Source organism: Mobula hypostoma, chromosome 5 (genome assembly GCF_963921235.1).
Source record: "Mobula hypostoma chromosome 5, sMobHyp1.1, whole genome shotgun sequence".
Lineage (NCBI taxonomy): Eukaryota > Metazoa > Chordata > Chondrichthyes > Myliobatiformes > Myliobatidae > Mobula > Mobula hypostoma.
The window spans coordinates 104468310-104491628 of record NC_086101.1 but is presented as its reverse complement, the minus strand read 5'-3'; the positions used below and the strand labels follow the sequence as shown (position 1 = coordinate 104491628).

At 45.4% G+C, this 23319-nt stretch overlaps 1 protein-coding gene across 2 annotated transcripts in view; it reads left to right on the top strand.

The window, feature by feature from the left end:
* Nucleotides 1-23319, top strand: part of LOC134346877 (uncharacterized) — a 66920-nt gene that overhangs the window by 5834 nt on the left and 37767 nt on the right. For both annotated transcript variants that reach the window (XM_063048685.1, XM_063048686.1), the window contains exons 2-5: nt 4933-6318; nt 17395-17742; nt 19841-19952; nt 21294-21441. In XM_063048685.1, the coding sequence (XP_062904755.1) occupies nt 5055-6318; nt 17395-17742; nt 19841-19952; nt 21294-21441 (1872 nt within the window). In that variant the 5' untranslated portion in view covers nt 4933-5054. The remainder of the gene's footprint in view (nt 1-4932; nt 6319-17394; nt 17743-19840; nt 19953-21293; nt 21442-23319) is intronic.

Genomic DNA, 23319 nt, shown 5'->3' with positions numbered 1-23319 from the left:
GGAGGAAGAGAAAAAACAAATTGTGCAAACAATAAAAGCAAGCAAGCAAACAGCATTCAGAACTAAAGTTCATGATGCCAGGCATCACTGCAGCCGATCCCAGCTAAAGCATCCATGAACTTAGAACAGCACAGTAGATTGATCTTGAGTTGGGTTAAAAGGTGACCTACGATGTTATTGCAGGCGCTTTAACCTACTCCAAAGTCAAAATAACTTCCCTTCCTCAGAGCCCTCCATTTAACTTTTGTCCACATATCTATCTCCCGGAGAGCTATGTTGACTTTTTGACAAAGAGGTCTAAGGGTCACCATGCAAAAGAGGCCAAAGGTAGAAGCCAAACAAAGAGTGGTCCACCCGTCTTCCAGATTCGGGGGTTCAGCTCGGGGTTAACAAAACTGTTATGGAAATGAAGAATCCTTCTTCATTTAAGTGTGGCAGTATTCCTTAGTCTCCACCCGGGACTTGCATGACTGGCAGTAGTGAAAACTGAGTTACTGGCATGATGAAGGAAGCCTTGAATGCCGCCAGAGATACAGGATCTTCATTGCTGCCCTAAATGCCAGTGGCATTACGGTCAGTAGAGAGATAAGTCATTCTAAGAATCTCTTAAATCTCCTGGTGACCACATGAGTTTTTTCCAGGTGCTCTGGTTTCCTCCCACATTCTAAAGACATACAAGTTAGGTTTAGTAAGTTGTGGGCATGATATCTTGGCACTGGAAGCATGGTGACACTTGTAGTCAGCCCGCAGCACAACCTCAGACTGTGGTTGGACGCTGACACCAACAACACATTTCATTGTATGTTTCAATGTACATGGGACAAATAAAGTTTATCCTTCTCTAATATATCAGCTTCTATCACCACCCCTGGTAGCATGTTCCAAGCATCCAATAATCTCCGTGCAAATGAACCTATATCTCATTCCCCCTACTGTATATTTTCCTCTAATCACCTTAAAATTATGCCCGCTTGTTTTACCCATTTCCATGCTGGGGAAAAAGAATCTCTGGCTGTTGTGCCTCTTATCATCTTGTACACCTCTATCAAGTCACAGCTCATCTTCCTTTGCTCCAGAGAGGAAAACTCCAGCTTGTTCAACCTTTCCTCATAAGATATGCTCTCTAAACCAGACATACTTCCGGTAAGATGATGGCACACTCAATGCATCAGCCGCTCTTGGTCCAGCCAATGGCGTGGTTGTTCATCCTTCGTCTGTTTAATAATCGCAGGACACCGCTGGATATTAATACCACCAATGCTGTAGATCTAGTTGCTCGATGGTGGTGGAGCTGGACTTGCTGTGCATTGTGTTCAGTCTGCTTCAGCCACCCAGGAAGTAGGTGTCAGTGGTGGTGTGTGATCGAATGGACAGTGTGGATATTTTTGTTGAGATCGCAAAATCCCTTTGGATATTGGTAATGTGGAATACTGTTTCACTGGTGAGAATAACAGCGGGGAACTGCATGGCATTGACCAGGCCCTTGGTTCATGCCGTTGGGGTCACCATTTGGGGGCCATTGGGTTTGATGCTGGCCCAGACCATCAGTGCTGCACTCCAGTGTTGCCTCAGTGGGAGACAAGTCGGATTGCCTTCATCTGCGGCTGCACTGTGAGAGATGAGGAATTGTGGACAGCAATGTGGCTCCAGGGCAGTGTCCATGTACCGTCCATCTACAGGCCATGGCACTTAGGGACTTGGCCTATATATTGCTTTTTAAATATTTTTTGTAACTATGTTTGTTTGTTATCATAATGATATGTGCTATGTGTGCTGTGTCGGCTGTTGCTTCTGACTTTTGTGCCTTGGCCCCAGAAGAGCACTGTTTCATTTGACTGTATCATGTGTGTGCTTGAATGACAATTTTACTTCAACTTGAACACAATGCTGCTAAATCTCCTCTGCAGCCTTCAGATTGCACAGGGAGCTGGAAAAGGCATAAAGGTAATAAAGGTAATGACACAATTGTAATGGGGACTTCAATATGCAAGGGGATTGGGAAAATCAGGTTGGTATTGGATGGCAAGAAAAGGAATTAGTTGAATGCCTATGAGATGGCTTTTTAGAGCAGCTTGTACTTAAGCCTACTTGGGGAAAGGCTTAGATTGGGTGTTGTGTAATAACCCAGATCTTATCAGTGAATTTAATGTAAAGGAACCCGTAGGAGGCAGTGTGCATAAATTGATTGAATTGATACTGCAATTTGAGATGGAGAAGCAGAAGTCACATGCATCCGTATCGCATTGGAATAGAGGGAAGTACAGAGACATGAGAGAGGAGTTTGCCCAGGTGGATTGGAGGGGAATCCTGGTGGGCATAATGGCAAAGCAGAGGTGGCTGAAATTTCTGGGAATAGTTCACAAGGTGCAGAATAGATATGTCCCATAGAAGAAGTTCTCAAATGCTAGGGGTAGGCAACCGAGACAAACAAGAGAAGTTAAGAACTACATAAAAGCCAAGGAAAAGGCATATGAGGTAGCAAAAGTGAGTGGGATGTTTGATGATTGGGAAGTTTTTAAAATCCAACAAAAGGCAACTAAAAAGTTATAGGAAGGGAAAAGATGAAATATGAGGGCAAGCTAACCAATAATATATAGCAAGATACTAAAAGTTTTTTTCAGTTATAAAAAGAGTAAAAGGGAGCTGAGAGTTGATATTGGACCACTGGAAAATGATGCTGGTGAGGTAGTAAAGGGGGACAAAGATATGGCAGACGAACTTAATGGGTACTTTGCATCTGTCTTCAACGTGGAAGACACTAGCAGTGTGCCAGAGGTCTGTGAGTGTCAGGGAGCAGGAGTGAGTGCCACTGCTATTGCAAAGGATAATGTGCTAGACAAGCTCAAAGGTCATAAGACACCTGGACCAGATGGACTACATTCCAGAGTCCTAAGAGATTGCTGGAGAGGTAACAGATGCATTGGTCACGATCTTTCAAGAATCACTTGATTCTGGCATGGTCCTGGTGGATGGAGATTGCAAATGTCACTCTACTCTTTAGGACGGGAGGAAGGCAAAAGAAAGGAAATTATAGGCCAGTTAGCCTAATCTCACTGGTTGGGAAAGTGTTGGAGTCTATTATTAAAGATGAGGTTACAGAGTATTTGGTGACTAATGATGAAATAAATCAAAGTCAGCATGGTTTCTGGAAAGGGAAATCTTGCCTGGCAAATCTGTTCTTTGAGGAAGTAACAAGCAGGGTGGACAAAGGAGAGGCAGTGGATGTCATTTACTTGGATTTTCAGAAGACATTTGATAGGGTGCCACACATGAAGCTGCTTAACAAAATAAAATCCTGTGGTGTTACTGGAAAGATATGGCATGGATAGAAGAATGGCTGGTAGGCAGGAGGCAGTGAACGGGAATAAAAGGGAGCCTTTTCTGGTTGGCTGCCAGTGGCTAGTATTACTCAGGGGTCAGTATTGGGATCACTATTTTTCACATTGTCAATGATTTAGATAATGGAATTGGTGGTTTTGTGGCAAAGTTTGCAGATGAGGTGAAGGTAGGTGGAGGGGTAGGTAGTGCTGAGGAAGCAATGTGATTGCAGCAGGACTTAGACAAATTGGAAGAATGGGCAAAAAAGTAGCAGATGGAACAGTGTTGGGAAATGTATGATAATGCAATTTGGTAAAAGGAACAATAGTGCGAACTATTATCTAAATGGGGAGAAGGTTCAAGCATCAGAGGTGCAAAGGGACTTAGGAGTCTTCATGCAAGACTCCCAGAAGGCTAATTTCTAGCCCGTGTCTGTGGCAAATGCAAAGTTGGCATTTATTTCAAGGGGAATAGAATATAAAAGTAAGGAAATAATACTGAGGCTTTATAAGACACTGGTCAGGCCACACTTGGAGTATTGTCAACAATTTTGCGCCCCATATCTCAGAAAGGATGTTTTGTCATTAGAGAGAATCCAGAAGAGGTTCATGAGGATGATTCTAGGAATGAAGGGATTAACATATGAGGAGTGGCAGCTTTGGGACTGTACTCACTGGAATTTAGAAGAATACAGGGGATCTCATTGAAACCTGCCGAATGTTGAACGGACTTGATGGGGTGGATGTGGAGAGGGTGTTTCCTATGGTGGGGTTATCCAGATCTAGAGAGCACAGCCTCAAAATTGAGGGGCTACCCTTTAGAACAGAGGTAAGGAGGAATTTCTTTAGCCAGAGAATAGTGAATCTGTGGAACGCTCTGCCACAGACTGCGGTGGAGGCCAAGTCCATGGGTATATTTAAGGCAGAAGTTGATTGTTTCTTGATTGGTCAGGACATCAAAGGAAATGGCGAGAAGACAGGTGTATGGGGTTGAGTTGAACTTGGGAATAGCGGAGCAGACTCGATGGGCTGATGGCATAATTCTGCTCTTATGGTCTTAAGCTTTTGCACCCTTCCTATAATGAGGTGACTAGAACTTAACATGATACTCGCAAGTATGGTCGAACCAAGACACTTGTGTGCTTCCCCCAGCACAATCCTCACTGATTTTAATTTGAGCCCAAAGAAGTGCTTCACCGAATGTCTTGATATTTCAATGTACAAATAAAGCTGATTTAATCTAATAAGTCTTGAGATCTTAAGGAGGCTCAGTAGTTAGCACAACGATTTACAGCACCAGGGATCACCAACATCCCTGGTTTGTTGTTTGGTTTAGTTAGTTTGGAGGTCTTAAAAAGTTCCACTGCTTTTACTCTAAATTATTTGAAGGGACATTGGTGGGAAGTTTTGAGTCTGTGGTCACCCTCTGTTCAGTGAGTGATTTTCATTCTGTGCGTAAAATGACACAGAAATGACAGCTCCCCACGTGTGTGTGTGTGTGTGTGCATTTCTGTTTGTGTGTGCCTGTATGTATGTGAGTGTTTGTGTGTGTGGCACGAGGGGAGAGAAGTGTGAGAACAGATCTGTTAAAAACCTCTCTTTTCTAAACCTGCAGGTATCTAGAAACTATGCAAGATAACACCCAAGTAAGGAAGTGCTGCAGGAAAGGCTCATCTCGGATGTGAGGAATCGTTCCCCCACTCCTCAAACCAAGAGCAGCTGCAATTCAGACTGAAGATGGACTTCAGAGGGAGGAGAGTGAAGCCATTGTTGGCTGAGGCTTGGTTCCACGAACCAAAGGGGTGTGGCTCACTAACCATTACTGGTGGTTCAGATCTGACCAGGGGGAAGCTGCTGAAGGGTGGAAGCTACTCCTCAGCCAACCACGCCACCTGGAACAACCTGTCTAGGAAGAGAAAAGCAGCCTTTGAAGGGGTGGCTGACAGCTCTGCCAGTGACTGGGGGACAGTGCCTGGCTGGGAGGTGCCAGGATGCAGCGTACCACATGATGGGGTCACTGGCACCTGGGCCAGTTCCAGGCAGCTGGAAGGCAACAGCTCTGCTGCCCACCCAGCCGGCTGCAGCCGCTACATTCCAACCTGGGCTGCCGATCAGAGTGAGACCCAGCACAGGAGGGGAAGTGAGCTCGGCATCAACCCTCGCAGGAGGCAGGAGCGCAGAAGGTTCCGGAAGAGGCGCAGACTGATGCGGGCCCTGCACTTGCTGTTAAATCACCGCATATCCCCTCTGACTTTCCATTGGAGAATATGGGGCTTGTTCTCCGGCAGGAGGCAAAATACCCGGCCTCGAGGTGCCCGGCGAGGCCTGCCCCGTCTACAGGGGCAAGTAGGTGAGGTGATGGAAAGCGGAGCGATTGACCTGCCACGGGAATGCCATCCAAATTTCCCCGAAGTCAGCGAGCTGCCCCCGACTGACGTCCCTGGCCTGGACCCCGGTGCTTGTGGCTCGTTTGCAGAAGGCCACAGGGACTCACTAGAGGGAAGCAATGAGTTTTGGCCAAAATTAGTGGGCAGGGGTCTACAGGGCCCACCTATGGCCAATTGCCAAGTTTTGCCCGTGGACTACAAGCTTTTGACTCCAGCGGGACCTTTTGAAAAGGTCAGTAGTCCTTCGGCCCTGCTCCGGGGGACTGTTGCAGATAGCTTCCCAGAGATGCCAAAGGAAGGGCCGAGCACCTTTCCCCAGTTGGGTCACCGTGGACTCTCAGGAGCTGGCCGAGCACCCGGAGTCGTGGACCACGGGGAGAGCGCAAGGCTACTGAACAACCCAAGTGTGGATGGAGATCGCCACCTGTACTCCCGCCTCATGGCTCGGCAGAAGGGCATTCCCCAGCTCTGCCAGGCGGAAGGCAGTGGTGACACTTCAACCCTCAACTCCATTAGCATGGGCGTTCAGGAGCAGGAGAGTGGGATCACGCTCAACCACACAAAGGCAGCCGAAGTGGGGAATTCCACCCGGCCACCGGTCTCTGGCATTGCAGGTAGCTGTCACAGGAGGAGGTTTAAGGAAGCATTCAATTGGCTGAGTGCACAGTGTTTTGGTGTTCCCTATTGGTCAGAGGATCCCAGATGTTTCTGTGTTCCTGTTGTCAGAGACTTCCAGATGCTTGTGTTCCCCAATGGTCAAAGACTCCCAGATATTTGTGTTCCCTATTGGTTAGAGGACAACTATATTTTGGTGTGGCCTATTGGTTAGAGGATCGCAGATGTTTCAGTGTTCCCTATTGGTCAAAGGTTCAGTGTTCCCTATTGGTCAATGTTTGGAGGAAACCCAGATGTTTCTGTGTTAACTTTTGGTCAGAGGCTCCCAAATGTTTCCATGTTCCCCATGTTCAGAGGATCACCGATGTTCCAGTATTCCCTATTGGTCAGTGGCTTCCAGATGTTTCTGTTTTCCCTGTTGGTCAGTTTCCCAGATGTTCTGGTCCCAAATTGGTCAGAGGCTTCCAGACATTTCAGTGCTCCCCATGGGTCAGAGGTTCCCAGATGTTTCAGTGTTCCTCATTGGTCAGAGACTCCCAGATGTTTCAGTGTTCGTCATTGAAGAGGATCCCAGATGTTTCTGTATTCCCTATTGGTCAGAGGTAGGAAAGGATGGTGCAGGGTTGTACAGCAGATAAACTCCAACTCCGACTGGTCTAATTTAAAAGGCAAAAAATGGCAGATGCTGGAAATCAGAAATGAAAACTGAAAATAATATAAATTCTCAGCAGGTCAGGCAGCTTCTGTGGAGGGAGAAACAGATTTAACGTTTCATGTTGGAGTCAATTTGAGCATCTCCAGTTATAATTCAAAGTGGTATCAGTTTTTTCTTCTCATAGACATCCATACACAGGGTAAAAATACCATAGAAATCAATGTTTGTCATAGAGGTTCATACACAGGGCATAAATACCATAGAAATTAACCATTGGTTACAGACAACCATACACGGTATGAAACCATAGAAATTAACCATTTGTAAGAGACAACTATACAGGGGGTATAAATACTATAGAAATTAAATTTCCTGGGGTTTGCGTATAGAAATTAACCATTTGTCATAGACATTCATACACATTCTAGAGTATAAATACCATAGAAATTAACCGTTTGTCATAGATTTTCGTACACAGGGTATAAATGCCATAGAAATTAACCATTTGTCATGGACATCCATACACAGTCGGTAAATACCACAGAAATTAATCTTTTGTCAAAGACATTCATATACAGGGTATAAATACCAAAGAAAAGACAAGCTTACGGAAGGTTCAGAGAGCTAGGTAATGTTAGCGATCTAGAAGATTATAAGGCTAACAGGAAGGAGCTTAAGAAGGAAATTAGGAGAGCCAGAAGGGGCCATGAGAAGGCCTTGGCGGGCAGGATGAAGGAAAACCCCAAGGCATTCTACAAGTATGTGAAGAGCAAAAGGATAGAGCGTGAAAGAATAGGACCTATCAAGTGTGACAGTGGGAAAGTGTGTATGGAACCGGAGGAAATAGCAGAGGTACTTAATGAACACCTTTCTTCAATATTCACTATGGAAGAGGATCTTCGTGATTGTAGTGATGACTTGCAGCAGACTGAAAAGCTTGAGCATGTAGATATTAAAAAAGAGGATGTTGGATAAGTCGCTGGGACCGGATGAGATGTAACCCAGACTACTGTGGGAGGTGAGGGAGGAGATTGCTGAGCCTCTGGCGATGATCTTTGCATCATCAATGGGGACGGGAGAGGTTCCGGAGGATTGGAGGGTTGCGGATGTTGTTCCTTTATTTAAGAAAGGGAGTAGAGATAGCCCAGGAAATTATAGACCAGTGAGTCTTAAGTCAGTCACAACACACTGGAGGAACTCAGCAGGTCGGGCAGCATCCATGGAAAAGATCGGTTGACGTTTCAGGCCGGAACCCTTCGTCAGGACTGTAGAGGGAAGGGGCAGAGGCCCTATAAAGAAAGTGGGGGGAGGGTGGGAAGGAGGAGGCTGGTCAGTTCCAGGTGAGAAACCAGTAAGGGGAAAGATAAAGGGGTGGGGGAGGGGAAGCAGGGAGGGGACAGGCAGGAAAGGTGAAGAAAGAATATGGGAAAACACAATGGGTAGTAGAAGGAGGCAGAACCAAGAGGGAGGTGGTAGGCAGCTGGGGAAGGGGCAGAGTGACATAGGGATAGGGGAAGGGAGGGGGAGGGAATTACCAGAAGTTGGAGAATTCTATGTTCATACCAAGGGGCTGGAGACTACCCAGATGGTATATGAGGTGTTGCTCCTCCAACCTGAGTTTAGCCTCATCATGGCAGTAGAGGAGGCTATGTATGGACATATCTGAATGGGAGTGGGAAGCAGATTTGAAGTGGGTGGCTACTGGGAGATCCTGTCTGTTTTGGCGGACCGAGCGGAGGTGCTCGACGAAGCGGTCCCCCAATCTGCGTCGGGTTTCACCGATGTAGAGGAGGCCGCACCAGGAGCACCGGATGCAATAGATGACCCCAACAGACTCACAAGTGAAGTGTTGCCTAACTTGGAAGTACTGTTTGGGGCCCAACAGACTCACAAGTGGCCTCCTCTACATCCATCCGGTGCTTCCGGTGCGGCCTCCTCGACATCGGTGAAACCCGAGGCAGATTGGGGGACCGCTTCGTCGAGCACCTCCACTCCGTCCGCCAAAACAGACAGGATCTCCCAATTCTGCTTCCCACTCCCATGTCCATACATGGCCTCCTCTACTGCCATGATGAGGCTAAACTCAGGTTGGAGGAGCAACACCCCATATACTGTCTTCAGCCCCTTGGTATGAACATAGAATTCTCCAACTTCTAGTAATTCCCTCCCTTCCCCTATCCCTATGTCACTCTGCCCCTCCCCCAGCTGTCTACCACCTCCCTCTTGGTTCCGCCTCCTTCTACTACCCATTGTGTTTTGCCCTATTCCTTCTTCACCTTTCCTGCCTATCACCTCCCTGCTTCCCCTCCCCCACCCCTTTATCTTTCCCCTTATTGGTTTCTCACCTGGAACCTACCAGCCTTCTCCTTCCCACCCTCCCCCCACTTTTTTTATAGGGCTTCTGCCCCTTCCCTCTACAGTCCTGATGAAGGGTTCCGGCCCGAAACGTCGACTGATCTTTTCCACGGATGCTGCCCGACCTGCTGAATTCCTCCAGCATGTTGTGAGTGTTGCTTTTACCCCAGCATCTGCAGATTATTTTGTGCTTAGTCTTAAGTCAGTGGTTGGTAAATTGATGGAGAAGATCCTGAGAGGCAGGATTTATGAACATTTGGAGAGGAAAAATATGGTTAGCATGGCTTTGTCAAAGGCAGGTCGTGCCTTACGAGCCTGATTGAATGTTTTGAGGATGTGACTAAACATATTGATGAAGGAAGAGCAGTAGATGTACTGTATATGGATTTCAGCAAGGCATTTGATAAGGCACCCCATGCAAGGCTTATTGAGAAAGTAAGGAGGCGTGGGATCCAAGGGGACATTGCTTTGTGGATCTAGAACTGGCTTGTCCACAGAAGGCAAAGAGTGGCTGTAGCCGTGTCATATTCTGCATGGAGGTGGGTGACCAGTGGTGTACCTCAAGGATCTGTTCTGGGACCCTTACTCTTTGTGATTTTTATAAATGACCTGGATGAGGAAGTGGAGGGATGGGTTAGTAAGTTTGCTGATGACACGAAGATTGGAGGTGTTGTGGATAGTGTGGAGGGCTGTCAGAGGTTACAGCGGGACATTGATAGGATGCAAAACTGGGCTGAGAAGTGGCAGATTGAGTTCAACCTAGATAAGTGTGAAGTGGTTCATTTTGGTAGGTCAAATATGATGGCAGAGTATATTATTAATGGTAAGACTTTTAGCAGTGTGGAGGATCAGAAGGAACTTGGAGTCTGAGTCCATAGGACGCTCAAAGCAGCTGCACAGGTTGACTCTGTGGTTAAGAAGGCGTACGGTGTATTGGCCTTCATCAATCATGGAATTGAATTTAGGAGCTGAGAGGTAATGTTACAGCTACATAGGACCCTGGTCAGACCCCAGTTGGAGTACTGTGCTCAGTTCTGGTTGCCTCACTGCAGGAAGGATGTAGAAATGATAGAAAGGGTGCAGAGGAGATTTAAAAGGATGTTGCCTGGAGCATGCCTTAGGAGAATAGGTTGAGTGAACTTGGCCTTTTCTCCTTGGGGCGACGAAGGATGAGAGGTGACCTGATAGAGGTGTATAAGATGGTGAGAGGTATTGATCGTGTAGATAGTCAGAGGCTTCTTCCCAGGGCTGAAATGGTTGCCACAAGAGGACACAGGTTTAAGGTGCTGGGGAGTAGGTATAGAGGAGATGTCAGGGGTAAGTTTTTTACTCAGAGAGTGGTGAGTGCGTGGAATGGGCTGCTGGCAACGGTGGTGGAGGTGGATACGATAGGGTCTTTTAAGAGACTTTTGGATGAAGATAAAGGGGTGGGGGAGGGGAAGCAGGGAGGTGATAGGCAGGAAAGGTGAAGAAAGAATACAGGAAAACACAATGGGAGGAGAACCATGAGGGAGGTGGTAGGCAGCTGGGGGAGGGGGCAGAGTGAAAAAGGGATGGGGGAGGGAATTACCGGAAGTTGGAGAATTCTATGTTCATACCATGGGGCTGGAGACTACCTAGACGGTATATGAGGTGTTGCTCCTCCAACCTGAGTTTAGCCTCATCATGGCAGTGGAGGAGGCCATATAGGGACATATCCGAATGGGAATAGGAAGCAGAGTTGAAGTGGGTGGCTACCGGGAGATCCTGTCTGTTGTGGCAGACGGAGCGGAGGTGCTCAACGAAGTGGTCCCCCAATCTGACCGGCTTGAGTTCCTCCAGCATGCTGTGAGTGTTGCTTTGACCCCAGCATCTGCGGAGTATTTTGTGCCATAGTCATCTATACACCTGGGTATAAATACCACAGAAATTAACCATTTGTTAGAGACATCCATACACAGTTTATAAATACCATAGAAATTAATCATTTGTTAGAGAAATATATACACAGGGTATAAATACTTCAGAAATTAATTGTCATGGTATCCATACACAGGGTATAAATATCATGGAAATTAACCATTTGTTATAAACAGGGTATAAGTAATATAGAAATTAACCGTTCGTTAGAGACATTCATCGGCAGGGTATAAATACCATAGAAATTAAGCACTTGTCATAGACATCCATACATAGGGTATAAATATCATTGATATTAACCATTTGTCATAGACATTCATACGCAGGGTATAATCACCATAGAAATTAACCATTTGTTATAGTTATCCATACACAGGGTATAAATAACATAGAAATGAACCATTTGTCATAGACATCCATGCACAGGTTATAAATACCATAGAAACTAACCGTTTGTCATAGACATTCATACACAGGGTATAAATACCATAGAAATTAACTGTTTGTCATAGATATTCACACACAGGTATGAAGACTATAAAAATGAACCATTTGTTATAGTTATCCATACACAGGGTATAAATACCACAGAAATTAACTGTCATGGACATCCGTACACAGAGTGTAAATACCATAGAAACTAACTGTTTGTCATGGACATTCATACACAGGGTATAAATACCAGAGACATTAACCATTTGTAATAGATATTCATACATAGGGTAGAAATACCATAGAAATTGACCATTTGTCATACACATTCATACACAGGGTATAAATACCACAGAAATTGACCATTTGTCATAGACATTCATACACAGGGTATAAATACCACAGAAAATAACCCTTTGTCGTGGACATTCATACACAAGGGTACGAATATCATAGAAATTAACTGTGTTCTTGACATCCATACACAGGATGTAAACACCATAGTAGTTACAGTGGTGCTGGAAAGTTTGTGAATCCTGTAGAATTTTCTCTCTGCATGAATATGACTTAAAATGTGATCAGATCTTCACCTCATTTCTAAAACTAGATAATTTAATAGCACAGAAAATATTATACTTGTTCATTTTTATATTTGGAAAATTGTCCAATATTACATGTATTTTTTGGGAAAAGTATATGAGCCTTTGTTTTCTGTAACTGGTGTGACCCACTTGTACAGCAATAACTTCAACCAAACATTTCTGGGAATTGTTGATCAATCCTGCACGTCGGCTATTCCTCCTTGCAAAACTGCTGGGTTGTTGGTGAGTTGCCTTGCATGAACTGCTTGCTTTGGGTCCTTCCACAACATTTCTATAGGATTAAGGTCAGGTCTTTGACTCAGCTATTGCAAAACAGAGTTTTCTTCTTTTTAAACCCAGTGTATGGAGGTTGTTGGTTTTCTCTTGTCTTTCGGATCATTGTCTTGTTGCATTATCCAACTTCTATTTAGCTTAAGGTGATGGACTGCTACCCTGACATTCTCCTGTAAAATGTCTCGATACAATTTTGAATTCATTATTGCCTTCACAATTGCAAACTATTCAGGCCCTGAGGTAGCAAAGCAGCCCCAAACCATGATGCTCCTTCCACCATGCTTCACAGTTGGGATGAGGTTTTGGTGTTGGTGTGCAGTGCCCTTTTTCCTCCAAACATAGCGGTGAGCATTTCTGCCAAAACGTTCAACCTTTGTCTCATCTGTCCACAGAACATAGTCCCCAGAAGTGTTGTAGAAAATCCAAGTGGTCTTTTGCAAACTTCAGATGGACAGCACTTTTTTTTAATTTTGAGAGCAGTGGTGCCCTTCCGTGAACACCATTTTTATTCAGTGTTTTTCTTATAGTGGACACATGAACAGAGACTTTGGCAAGTTCTAGAGAGTTCTGCAGTTCTTTTGCTGTTACCCTTGGGTTCTTTTTCACCTCCTCCAGCATTGCAAGTTGTGTTCTTGGTGTGATCTTTGCAGGATGCCCACTCCTAGGGGAGAGTAGCAACAGTACTGAGTTTCCTTGTAGACAATTTCTCTCACTGTGAACTGAAGAACACTCAGGTCTTTAGAAGTGCTTTTGTCATCTTTCCAGCTCCATGCATCTCTACAATTCTTCTTTTAAGGTTCTCTGAAAGCTTTGTTTGAGGCATGGTGCACATAAATAGATCTTTCTTGAGAAGAGCAGGCTCTGTCAGTAACCTGACTTTGTGTGTCTTTTTTTATAGGGCAGGGCATCTCTACAACCCACACCTCCCATCTCATTGATTACATCACCTGACTCCAAATAGCTTTTGTAGAAGCCATTACCCCAGAGATTCACATACTTTTTCCAACAATTACATGTAATATTGGATCATTTTTCTCAATAAGTAAATGAATAAGTAGAATGTTTTTTGTGTTATTTATTTAATTGGGTTCTCTTTTTCTAGTTTTAGGACTTAGGTGAAGATCTGATCACAGTTTTAGATTATGAAGACACGTAGTCCCCTTTTATTGTCATTTAGTAATGCATGCGTTAAGAAATGATACATTATTTCCTCCAGTGTGATATCACAAAAACACAGGACAAACCAAGACTGAAAAAACTGACAAAACCACATAATTATACATATAGTTACAACAGTGCACAATACCATAACTTAATGAAGAAGTCCGTGAGCACAGTAAAGTTCAAAGTTTCTCAAATGTCCCACATCTCACGCAGACGGAGAGAAGGAAGAAAAACTCTCCCTGCCATGCCCGACCACGGTCCGACTCTGAATCATCCGAAAACTTCGAGCTCTGATCAGCTCTCCGACACTGAGTACTGAGTACTCTGTCCGAGCAATTCAACCTCTTTCTCAGTGGCCAAAAGCAGGCAAGGCCGGGGATTTTGAGGCCTACCCTCTGAAAGATTCCCGACCACACAGTAACAACAGCAGCAGATGGGCGTTTCAGAAATTTCTCCAGATGTTCCTCTGTGTTTCACGTCTATCTCCATCAAATCAGAAATTGTCCACGGCCCCTATTTAACAGATACAAGATCATTTTTCACTGGAGAGCTGCGCACTGTTGTTCCTTTTACCAAAATGCATTATCATGTATTTCCCAACACTGATCATGTTTATGCAGAAATAGAGAAAATTCTACAGGGTTCACAAACTTTCTACCACCAACGTAACTGTTTGTTATAGCATCCATACAGAGAGTGTAAGTACCATAGAAATTAACTGATTGTCATAGACCTCTATACACAGAGTATAGATATCAGTGAAATCAACTGTTTGTCATAGACTGTTAAGTCCATAAGACATAGGCCATTCAGCCCATTAGGCTGCAACACCATTCCATCACGGCTGATCGCGGATCCCACTCAAACCCATACACCTGGTTTCTCACCATATCCTTTGATAATCAGGAAACATTAACTTCTGTTTTAAAAATACCCATGGACTTGGCTCCACTACAGAGCTTTCCTAGGATTCACTATTCTCTGGCTAAAAATATCCATAGAAACCATAGAACCATAGAAACTACAGCACAGAAACAGGCCCCTTGGCCCTTCTTGGCTGTGCCGAACCTTTTTCTGCCTAGTCCCACTGACCTGCACACGGACCATATCCCTCCATACACCTCCCATCCATGTATCTGTCCAATTTATTCTTAAATGTTAAAAAAGAACCTGCATTTACCACCTCGTCTGGCAGTTCATTCCATACTCCCACCACTCTCTGTGTAAAGAAGCCCCCCCTAATGTTCCCTTTAAACTTTTCCCCCCTCACCCTTAACCCATGTCCTCTGGTTTTTTTCTCCCCTTGCCTCAGTGGAAAAAGCCTGCTTGCATTCACTCTATCTATACCCATCATAATTTTATATACCTCTATCAAATCTCCCCTCATTCTTCTACGCTCCAGGGAATAAAGTCCTAACCTATTCAACCTTTCTCTGTAACTGAGTTTCTCAAGTCCCGGCAACACACTTGTAAACCTTCTCTGCACTCTTTCAACCTTATTTATATCCTTCCTGTAATTTGGTGACCAAAACTGAACACAATACTCCAGATTCGGCCTCACCAATGCCTTATACAACCTCATCATAACATTCCAGCTCTTATACTCAATACTTCAATTAATAAAGGCCAATGTACCAAAAGCTCTCTTTACGACCCTATCTACCTGTGACGACACTTTTAAGGAATTTTGTATCTGTATTCCCAGATCCCTCTGTTCCACTGCTCTCCTCAGTACCTTACCATTAACCCTGTATGTTCTACCTTGGTTTGTCCTTCCAACGTGCAATACCTCACACTTGTCAGCATTAAACTCCATCTGCCATTTTTCAGCCCATTTTTCCAGCTGGTCCAAGTCCCTTTGCAGGCTCTGAAAACCTTCCTCATTGTCTACTACACGTCCAATCTTTGTATCATCAGCAAACTTGCTGATCCAATTTACCACATTATCATCCAGATCATTGATATAGATGACAAATAACAATGGACCCAGCACTGATCCCTGTGGCACACCACTAGTCACAGGCCTCCACTCAGAGAAGCAATTCTCTATCACCACTCTCTGGCTTCTTCCATCAAGCCAATGTCTAATCCAATTTACCACCTCTCCATGTATACCTAGCGACTGAATTTTCCTAACTAACCTCCCATGCGGGACCTTGTCAAAGGCCTTACTGAAGTCCATGTAGACAATAGACAATCCCTCCTTACCTCTGTTCTGAAAGGTCTTCTAGTTCTGGATACCCCTACCATAGGAAACATCCTCTCCACATCCACCTTATCCAGTCCTTTCAATATTCGGTATGTTTCAATGAGTTCCCCCCAAGTTCTTCTAAATTCCAATAAGTTCAGGCCCAAAGCTGCCAAAGGCTGCTGATATGTTAACCCCTTCATTCTCGGAATCATCCTTATGTACCTCCTCTGGACTCTCTTCAACGACAACACATTCTTTCTGAGATATGGAGCCCAAAACTGTTGATAGTACTCCAAGTGCAGCCTGACTAGTGTCTTATAAAGGCTCAGCAATACCTCCTTGCTTTTATATTCTATTCCTTGAAATAAATGCCAACCTTGCATTTGCCTCCTTTACAACAGACTCAATCTGTAAATTAACCTTCTAGGAGCCTTGCATGAGGACTCCTAAGGTCCTTTGCAACTCTGATGTTTGAACCTTTTTCCTATTTAGATAGTAGTCTGTACTGTTGTTTACCAAAATGTATTATCATGTATTTCCCAACACTGTATTCCATCTGCCACTTTTTTGCCCGTTCTTCCAATTTGTCTAATTCCTTTTGCCTCAGCACTATCTACCCCTCCACCTATCATTTGCAAACTTGGCCAAAAAGCCATCAATTCCAGTATCTAAATCATTGCAAAGTGAAAAATAGTGATCCTGATACTGACCCCTAAGTAACACCACTAGTCACCGGCAGCCAACCAGAAAAGGCCCCTTTTATTCCCACTCAATGCCTCCTGCCTGTCAGCCATTCCTCTATCCATGCCAGTATCTCTCCTGTAACACCATAGGATGTTTTCTTGTTAAGCAACCTCATGTGTGGCACCTTATCAAATACCTTTTGAAAATCCAAGTACTGTAAATGACATCCACTGCCTCTTCTTTGTCCACCCTGCTTGTTACTTCCTTGAAGAACTCTAACAGATTTGTCAGGCAAGATTTCCCTTTACAGAAACCATGTTGAGTTTGACTTATTTTGTCTTCAGCCTCCAATTACCCTGAAACCTCATCCTTAATAATAGACTCCAATACTTTCCCAACCACTGAGATTAGGCTAACTGGCCTACAATTTCCTTTCTTTTGCTTTCCTCCCTTCCTAAAGAGTGGAGTGACATTTGCAATCTTCCAGTCCTCTGGGACCATGCCAGAATCAAGTGATTCTTGAAAGATCATGACCAATGCATCCGTTATCTCTTTAACAATCTCTCTGAGGACTCTGGGATGTAGTCCATCTGGTCCAGGTGACTTATCCACCTTAAGTTCGCTTGGCATGCCACGTTAGGCAGTGGTTTTGGCGAGGGGATCTGTACACCTGAGTGAGGGTCCTTATGGATGGTGTAGGTTTGCTTTGAGTTAATCTGGCCGTGTTGAGCTCGTACTCCAGAGATAAGCAAGAAGACTTGTTTAACCTCAGTGGTGTACAATGAATGTGCTTGTCTTACTGCCTGCAATGGTTTTGCAGATGCCCTTGAGATGAATGGGCACCCGCTGAGTGACCCGGACGAAGTTCCCCAGCTAGAGAGCAGCGATCCACGGCAGTACATGGCTGGGGTGGACAACGCAATTGTCATCAGCCATGTCTGCAGCATCGGTTCACAGATGGCCGAGCAGCTGTTTGGTGGTGAGGAGGACGGCGGGGAGGGCAGCACAGCCAGTGTGTCCAAGCACAGGCGAGTACTGGAGGGCCAAGGCAGTGGTGCTGGCGATTTGGAGGCCGAGGCAGGTGCCGCGGAGCAGCTGAAGGCTGGGGACAGGACAGGCACAAACCACGTGGCGGCAATGAGTGATGAACACATCGCCTGTATCCATGGTAAGGTCACCGTGGTGAAACGGAGACTGCAACCCTGAAACTGTTGGAACTAGGCCGACACCTGGTATTGGGGCTTTTGTACAATGGAGGCTTGTAATAAGGGAGGGTCTTACTGTGTGAGGGAAAGCACCAAAGAAGTGGTGGTGCTGAGGGAGGGTCACACTCTGGGATGGGTGATACTGAGGGATAATCACACTGTGGGGGGGTGGTGGTACTGAGGGATAATCACACTCTGGGATGGGTGATACTGAGGGATAATCACACTGTGGGGGGGTTGGTACTGAGGGATAATCCCACTCTGGGATGGGTGGTACTGAGGGATAATCCCACTCTGGGATGGGTGGTACTGAGGGATAATCACACTCTGGGATGGGTGGTACTGAAGGATAATCACATTCTGGGATGGGTGGTACTGAGGGATAATCACATTCTGGGATGGGTGGTACTGAGGGATAGTCACACTGTGGGAGGGGTGATACTGAGGGATAATCACACTCTGGGATGGGTGGTACTGAGGGATAGTCACACTGTGGGAGGGGTGATACTGAGGGTTAATCACACTCTGGGATGGGTGGTACTGAAGGATAATCACATTCTAGGATGGGTGGTACTGAGGGATAATCACACTCTGGGATGGGTGGTACTGAGAGATAATCACACTCTGGGATGGGTGGTACTGAGGGATAATCACATTCTGGGATGGGTGGTACTGAGGGATAATCACACTGTGGGGGGGGTGGTACTGAGGGATAATCACATTCTGCGATGGGTGGTACTGAGGGATAATCACACTCTGGGATGGGTGGTACTGAGGGATAGTCACACTCTGGGATGGGTGGTACTGAGGGATAATCACATTCTGCGATGGGTGGTACTGAGGAATAATCACACTGTGGGAGGGGTGATACTGAGGAAGGGTCACACTCTGGGATGGGTGATACTGAGGGATAGTCACACTGTGGGAGGGGCGATACTGAGGGAGAGTCACACTGGGAGGGGTGATACTGAGGGAGGGTCACACTGGGGCAATACTGATGGATAGTCACACTGTGGGGGGTGATACTGAGGGAGGGTCACATTGGGAGTGTTGAAACTGAGGGAGGGTCACACTGGGAGGGGTGATACTGAGGGAGGGTCACACTGGGAGGGATGGTACTGAGGGAGAATACAATAAGAAATATAAAAAATAAGTAGTACAAAATAATGAGATAGTGTTCATGGGTTCATGAACCATTCAGAAATCTGATGGTGGAGGGGAAGGAGCTGTTCCTGAAATAGTGTGCGTCTCTAGGTTCCTGTACCCCCTCCCTGATGGTAGTAATGAGAATGCTTTACTGTGGTATGATAGAACAGAGAACAGTACAGCACAGTACAGGCCCTACAGCCCACGATGTGCTGGCCTTTTGACCGACTCTAGGATCAATCTAACCCTCCCTCCCACACAACACACACAAAATTCTGGAGGAACTCAGCAGGACAGGCAGCATATATGGAAAAAAGCAGTCAATATCTTGGACAGAAACCCTTTGGCAGGACACATACATGTTTCTAAGAGGCTTTTAAATGTACTTAATGTATTTGCCTGACAGTGCGTTCCATGCACACGGCACTCTCTGTGCAAAAAGCTACTGCTGACATTACTGTCCTATACTTTCCATCAAATACCTTAAAATTGTGCCACCTTATATTAGCTATTTTTGTCCTAGGGAAAAGTTTCTGGCTGTTCACTGGATCTCTGCCTCTTATCATCGTGTCCATCATCTTTTACACCTGAGAAATGGGCCCACATAGCTTCCTGCAAACCATATTTTAACCCCAGATGATGACCTTTTACTCCTTTCTCCCTGATGAATTTTCCTTAACCGTGCTGAGGTTGGGACAAACACCATTGTAGTATCTAACTCTTAGGAAGAGCAGACCAACTGATAGGAAGAAAGTCAGTAAGAAAGCTCCTTCCCTCTGGTCCCTCCCCTCACCTCACTCTTGTACAACCTCCCTGCCTACTTGCCTCAGGGGTAGACCTAACAGCAGTGTGTTGGAGCTTGGAAAATCCCTTTCGACGAGGCTGATTTCTCTCACAGTGATCTTTCCTTTGCAGGGCTCCTGGATGAGTATATCCAAGCGTACGGCAGCTTGATCCCCCTGAACACGGATGAGGTGATTGAGAAACTCCAGGATGTTTTTGAAGAAGACTTCTCAACCCTTCACAGGTGTGTGATCCGTTGCTGATGGTAGGCTCGATAGTGGCACAGTATCGTAGCAGTCACTGTAATACTATTACAATACCCCGACCCAGGTTCAATGCCCGCTGCTGTCTGTAAGGAGTTTGTTCATTTTCCATGTGAACCACGTGGGTTTCCTCCGGGTGCTCCAGTTTCCTCCCAGTGCTCCAGTTTCCTCCCACTGTGCAAAGATGTACAGATAAGTAGATTAATTGGTCACAGGAGTGTAGTTGGTCACGAGGGTGTGGTTGGTTACAGGGGCGTAGTTGGTCACGGGGGTGTGGTTGGTCACGGGGGTGTGGTTGGGCCAGAAAGCCTGTTACTGTGCTGCATCTCTAAATAAAAAAAACATAAGGCTGTTGGGGGTGGTGGTGTGGAAATGCTAGACTTACCATTCAAAGCAAAGTGGAAGGTGTGATTATGACTTTTTACTTTTTCTTTTGTTATTGCCACAGTGTTTCCTTGCCCCCTTTACCCAATGTCCTAGTTCAAGGGCAGAGCCACTGGGGACAAAGAGTGGACAAAAAGAATTGCTGACATCCTTAAAGGCCCAAGAGTACAGGATGGACACATCAGCCAACCGTTATGGGGTCGGTTCTCCTCGCTGTTGACAGTGATGATCTTGGCAGGCGGGTGTTCCTGTGACTCTTGGTTGGACTGGGTTTGGAAGGATTGTTGGTGAGCTGGTCAATTGGGCCTGATTGTGGAGCCACCCTCCTCACTGCTGATCCAGTCAGTACAGTTACCCGCAGTGTTCCTGGATGGACAGGACTGGGTGGGATTGTTGGTGTACAGTGGGCCTGAGTGTAGAGCGACACTGCCACCCCCCCAACTGCCTACAGCGTTCCTGTGACTCTCTTGAATGGGTAGGATGGGGTGCGATTATTGGTGAGCTGATCAAGTGGGCCTAAGTGTGGAACGGGCCACTGATGAATGACAACCCTTCCCTAATCTGGAGCAGGAATTGTAGAGTTGTTAGGACCACATCTTCATAGGGCAGCGTAGTATAACACTAATACAGTATGAGTCACCCAGGTTCAGTTGCTGCTGCTGTCTTTAAGGAGTTTGTACATTTTCCTTATGACCATGTTGATTTCCTCTGGGTGCTCTGCTTTCCTCCCACATTGCAAAGACATATGGGTTAGGGTTGGTGAGTTATGGGCGTGCTATGTTGACACTGGAAGCATGGCAACACTTACAGGCTGCCCCCAGCAAATGCTCCAACTGTGGTGGTTGTTTTTGGAAGTGGCATGTTTTGCAGTTTGTTTGATGTACACATGATAAGTAAAGCTAATCTTTTCTTTCACTGTGGCTTCTGTTTGTGCGCAGAAAGAGTATGATTCACCACGTGATGCAGTCTTACCATCGGATGGTCGGGAATAACGCTGTCCGCAACTTCCGTGTAACCTACAAGAGGCATGTGCTGACAATGGATGATCTCTCTACGTTATATGGGCAAAACTGGCTTAATGACCAGGTTATGTTTCTCTTGTTGTTGAGCATCTCGGATGGGAGGGTTATTATTCCTCACTCTCTAATTTGATAGTTTCCTTCCTCTTGTCTCGTGCCCACCAACCTAAATTCCCCAAAATTCTGAACTATGGCTCCTTGGTCTTCCCAGAGACCCCACAACCTAAAGATCCTCACTTGCTCCACCCACACTCAAGTCATTCTCAGCTTTCACCACTGGGATTCCTGTGTGGCAAATCAGGAACAAGAGATGCACAGTTGAATCATGGCCTGGTATGGGAACACCAATGGCCAGGGACAGAAAAGCCTACAGAAAGTGGTGGACACAGCACAGTCCAACACAGGCAGAGTCCTCCCCACTACTGAGCACAATTGCATGGAGTACTGCCATACGGAAGTCATCAAGAACTCCCACCATGCAGACCGTGCTCTCTTCTCACTGTACCATCAGACAGGAGGTACCTGAGGATCCCACAACCACCATGTTCAGGAACAGTTACAGTGCCTATAAAAAGTATTCACCCCCCCCCCACCCCTTAGACATTTTCATGTTTTTTGTTTTACAACATTGAATCACAGTGGATTTAATTTGGGTTTTTTGACACTGATCAACAGAAAAAGACTTTTTTATGTCAGTGAAAACATCTCTACAAAGTGATGTAAATTAATTACAGATATAAAACACAAAATAATTGATTGCATAAGTATTCAAGTATAAGCACTTCAAGTCAATAATTAGTAGCAATTACAACACGTTTGGCAGCTATTACAACCTTGAGTCTGTGTGGATAGGTCTCGTATCAGCTTCGCACATCTGGACCTGCAATTTTTCCCCACCCTTTACAAAACTGCTCAAGCTCTGTCAGATTGCATGGGGATCGTGAGTGAACAGCCCTTTTCAAGTTCAGCCACAAGTTCTTAACTGGATTGAGGTTTGGGCTCTGACTTGGCCACTCCAGGACATTAACATTGTTGTTTTTCAGCCATTCCTGTGTAGCTTTGGCTTTATGCTTGGGGTCATTGTCTTGCTGGAAAACAAATCTTCGCCCAAGTCACAGTTCTCTTGCAGACTGCATCAGATTTTGCTTCAGGATTTCCTTGTATCCTGCTGCATTCATTTTACCATCTACCTTCACAAACCTTCCAGAGCCTGCTGCAGGGAAGCATCCCCACAGCACGATGCAGCCACCACCATGTTTCACGGTAGGGATGGTGTGTTTTTGATGATGTGTGGTGTTTGGCTTACGCCAAACATAGCACTTAGTCTGATGGCCAAAAAGCTCAATGTTGGTTTAATCAGACCATAGAACCTTCTTCCAGCTGACTTCAGAGTCTCTCACATGGCTTCTAGCAAACTCTAGCAGAGATTTCATGTGAGTTTCTTTCATTATGGCTTTCTCTTAGCCACTCTCTCATAAAGCACCTGGTCAACAGTTGTTGTATGTACAGTCTCTCCCATCTCAGCCACTGAAGCTTGTGACTCCTCCAGACTTGTCATAGGTCTCCCCTTCTTGCATGGTCACTCAGTTTTTGAGGGCGGATTTACAGCTGTGTCATATTCTTTCCATTTCTTTATGATTGACTTAATTGTACTCCAAAGTATATTCATTGAGTTAGAATTTTTTTTGTATCCATCTCCTGAGTTGTTCTTTTCAATAACCTCTTCACGGAGTTGCTTGGAGTGTTTGTTTGTCATCATGGTGTAGTTTTTGCCAGGATACTGACTCACCAGCGGTTGGGCCTTCCAGATACAGGTGTAATTTTACTGCAATCAGTTGAAGCACCTTGACTGCACACTGTGATTTCCATTTAACTAATTCTGGCCTTTTGACTTCCGAAACCAATTGGCTGCACCAGTGATGATTTGATGTCATATTTGTAATTA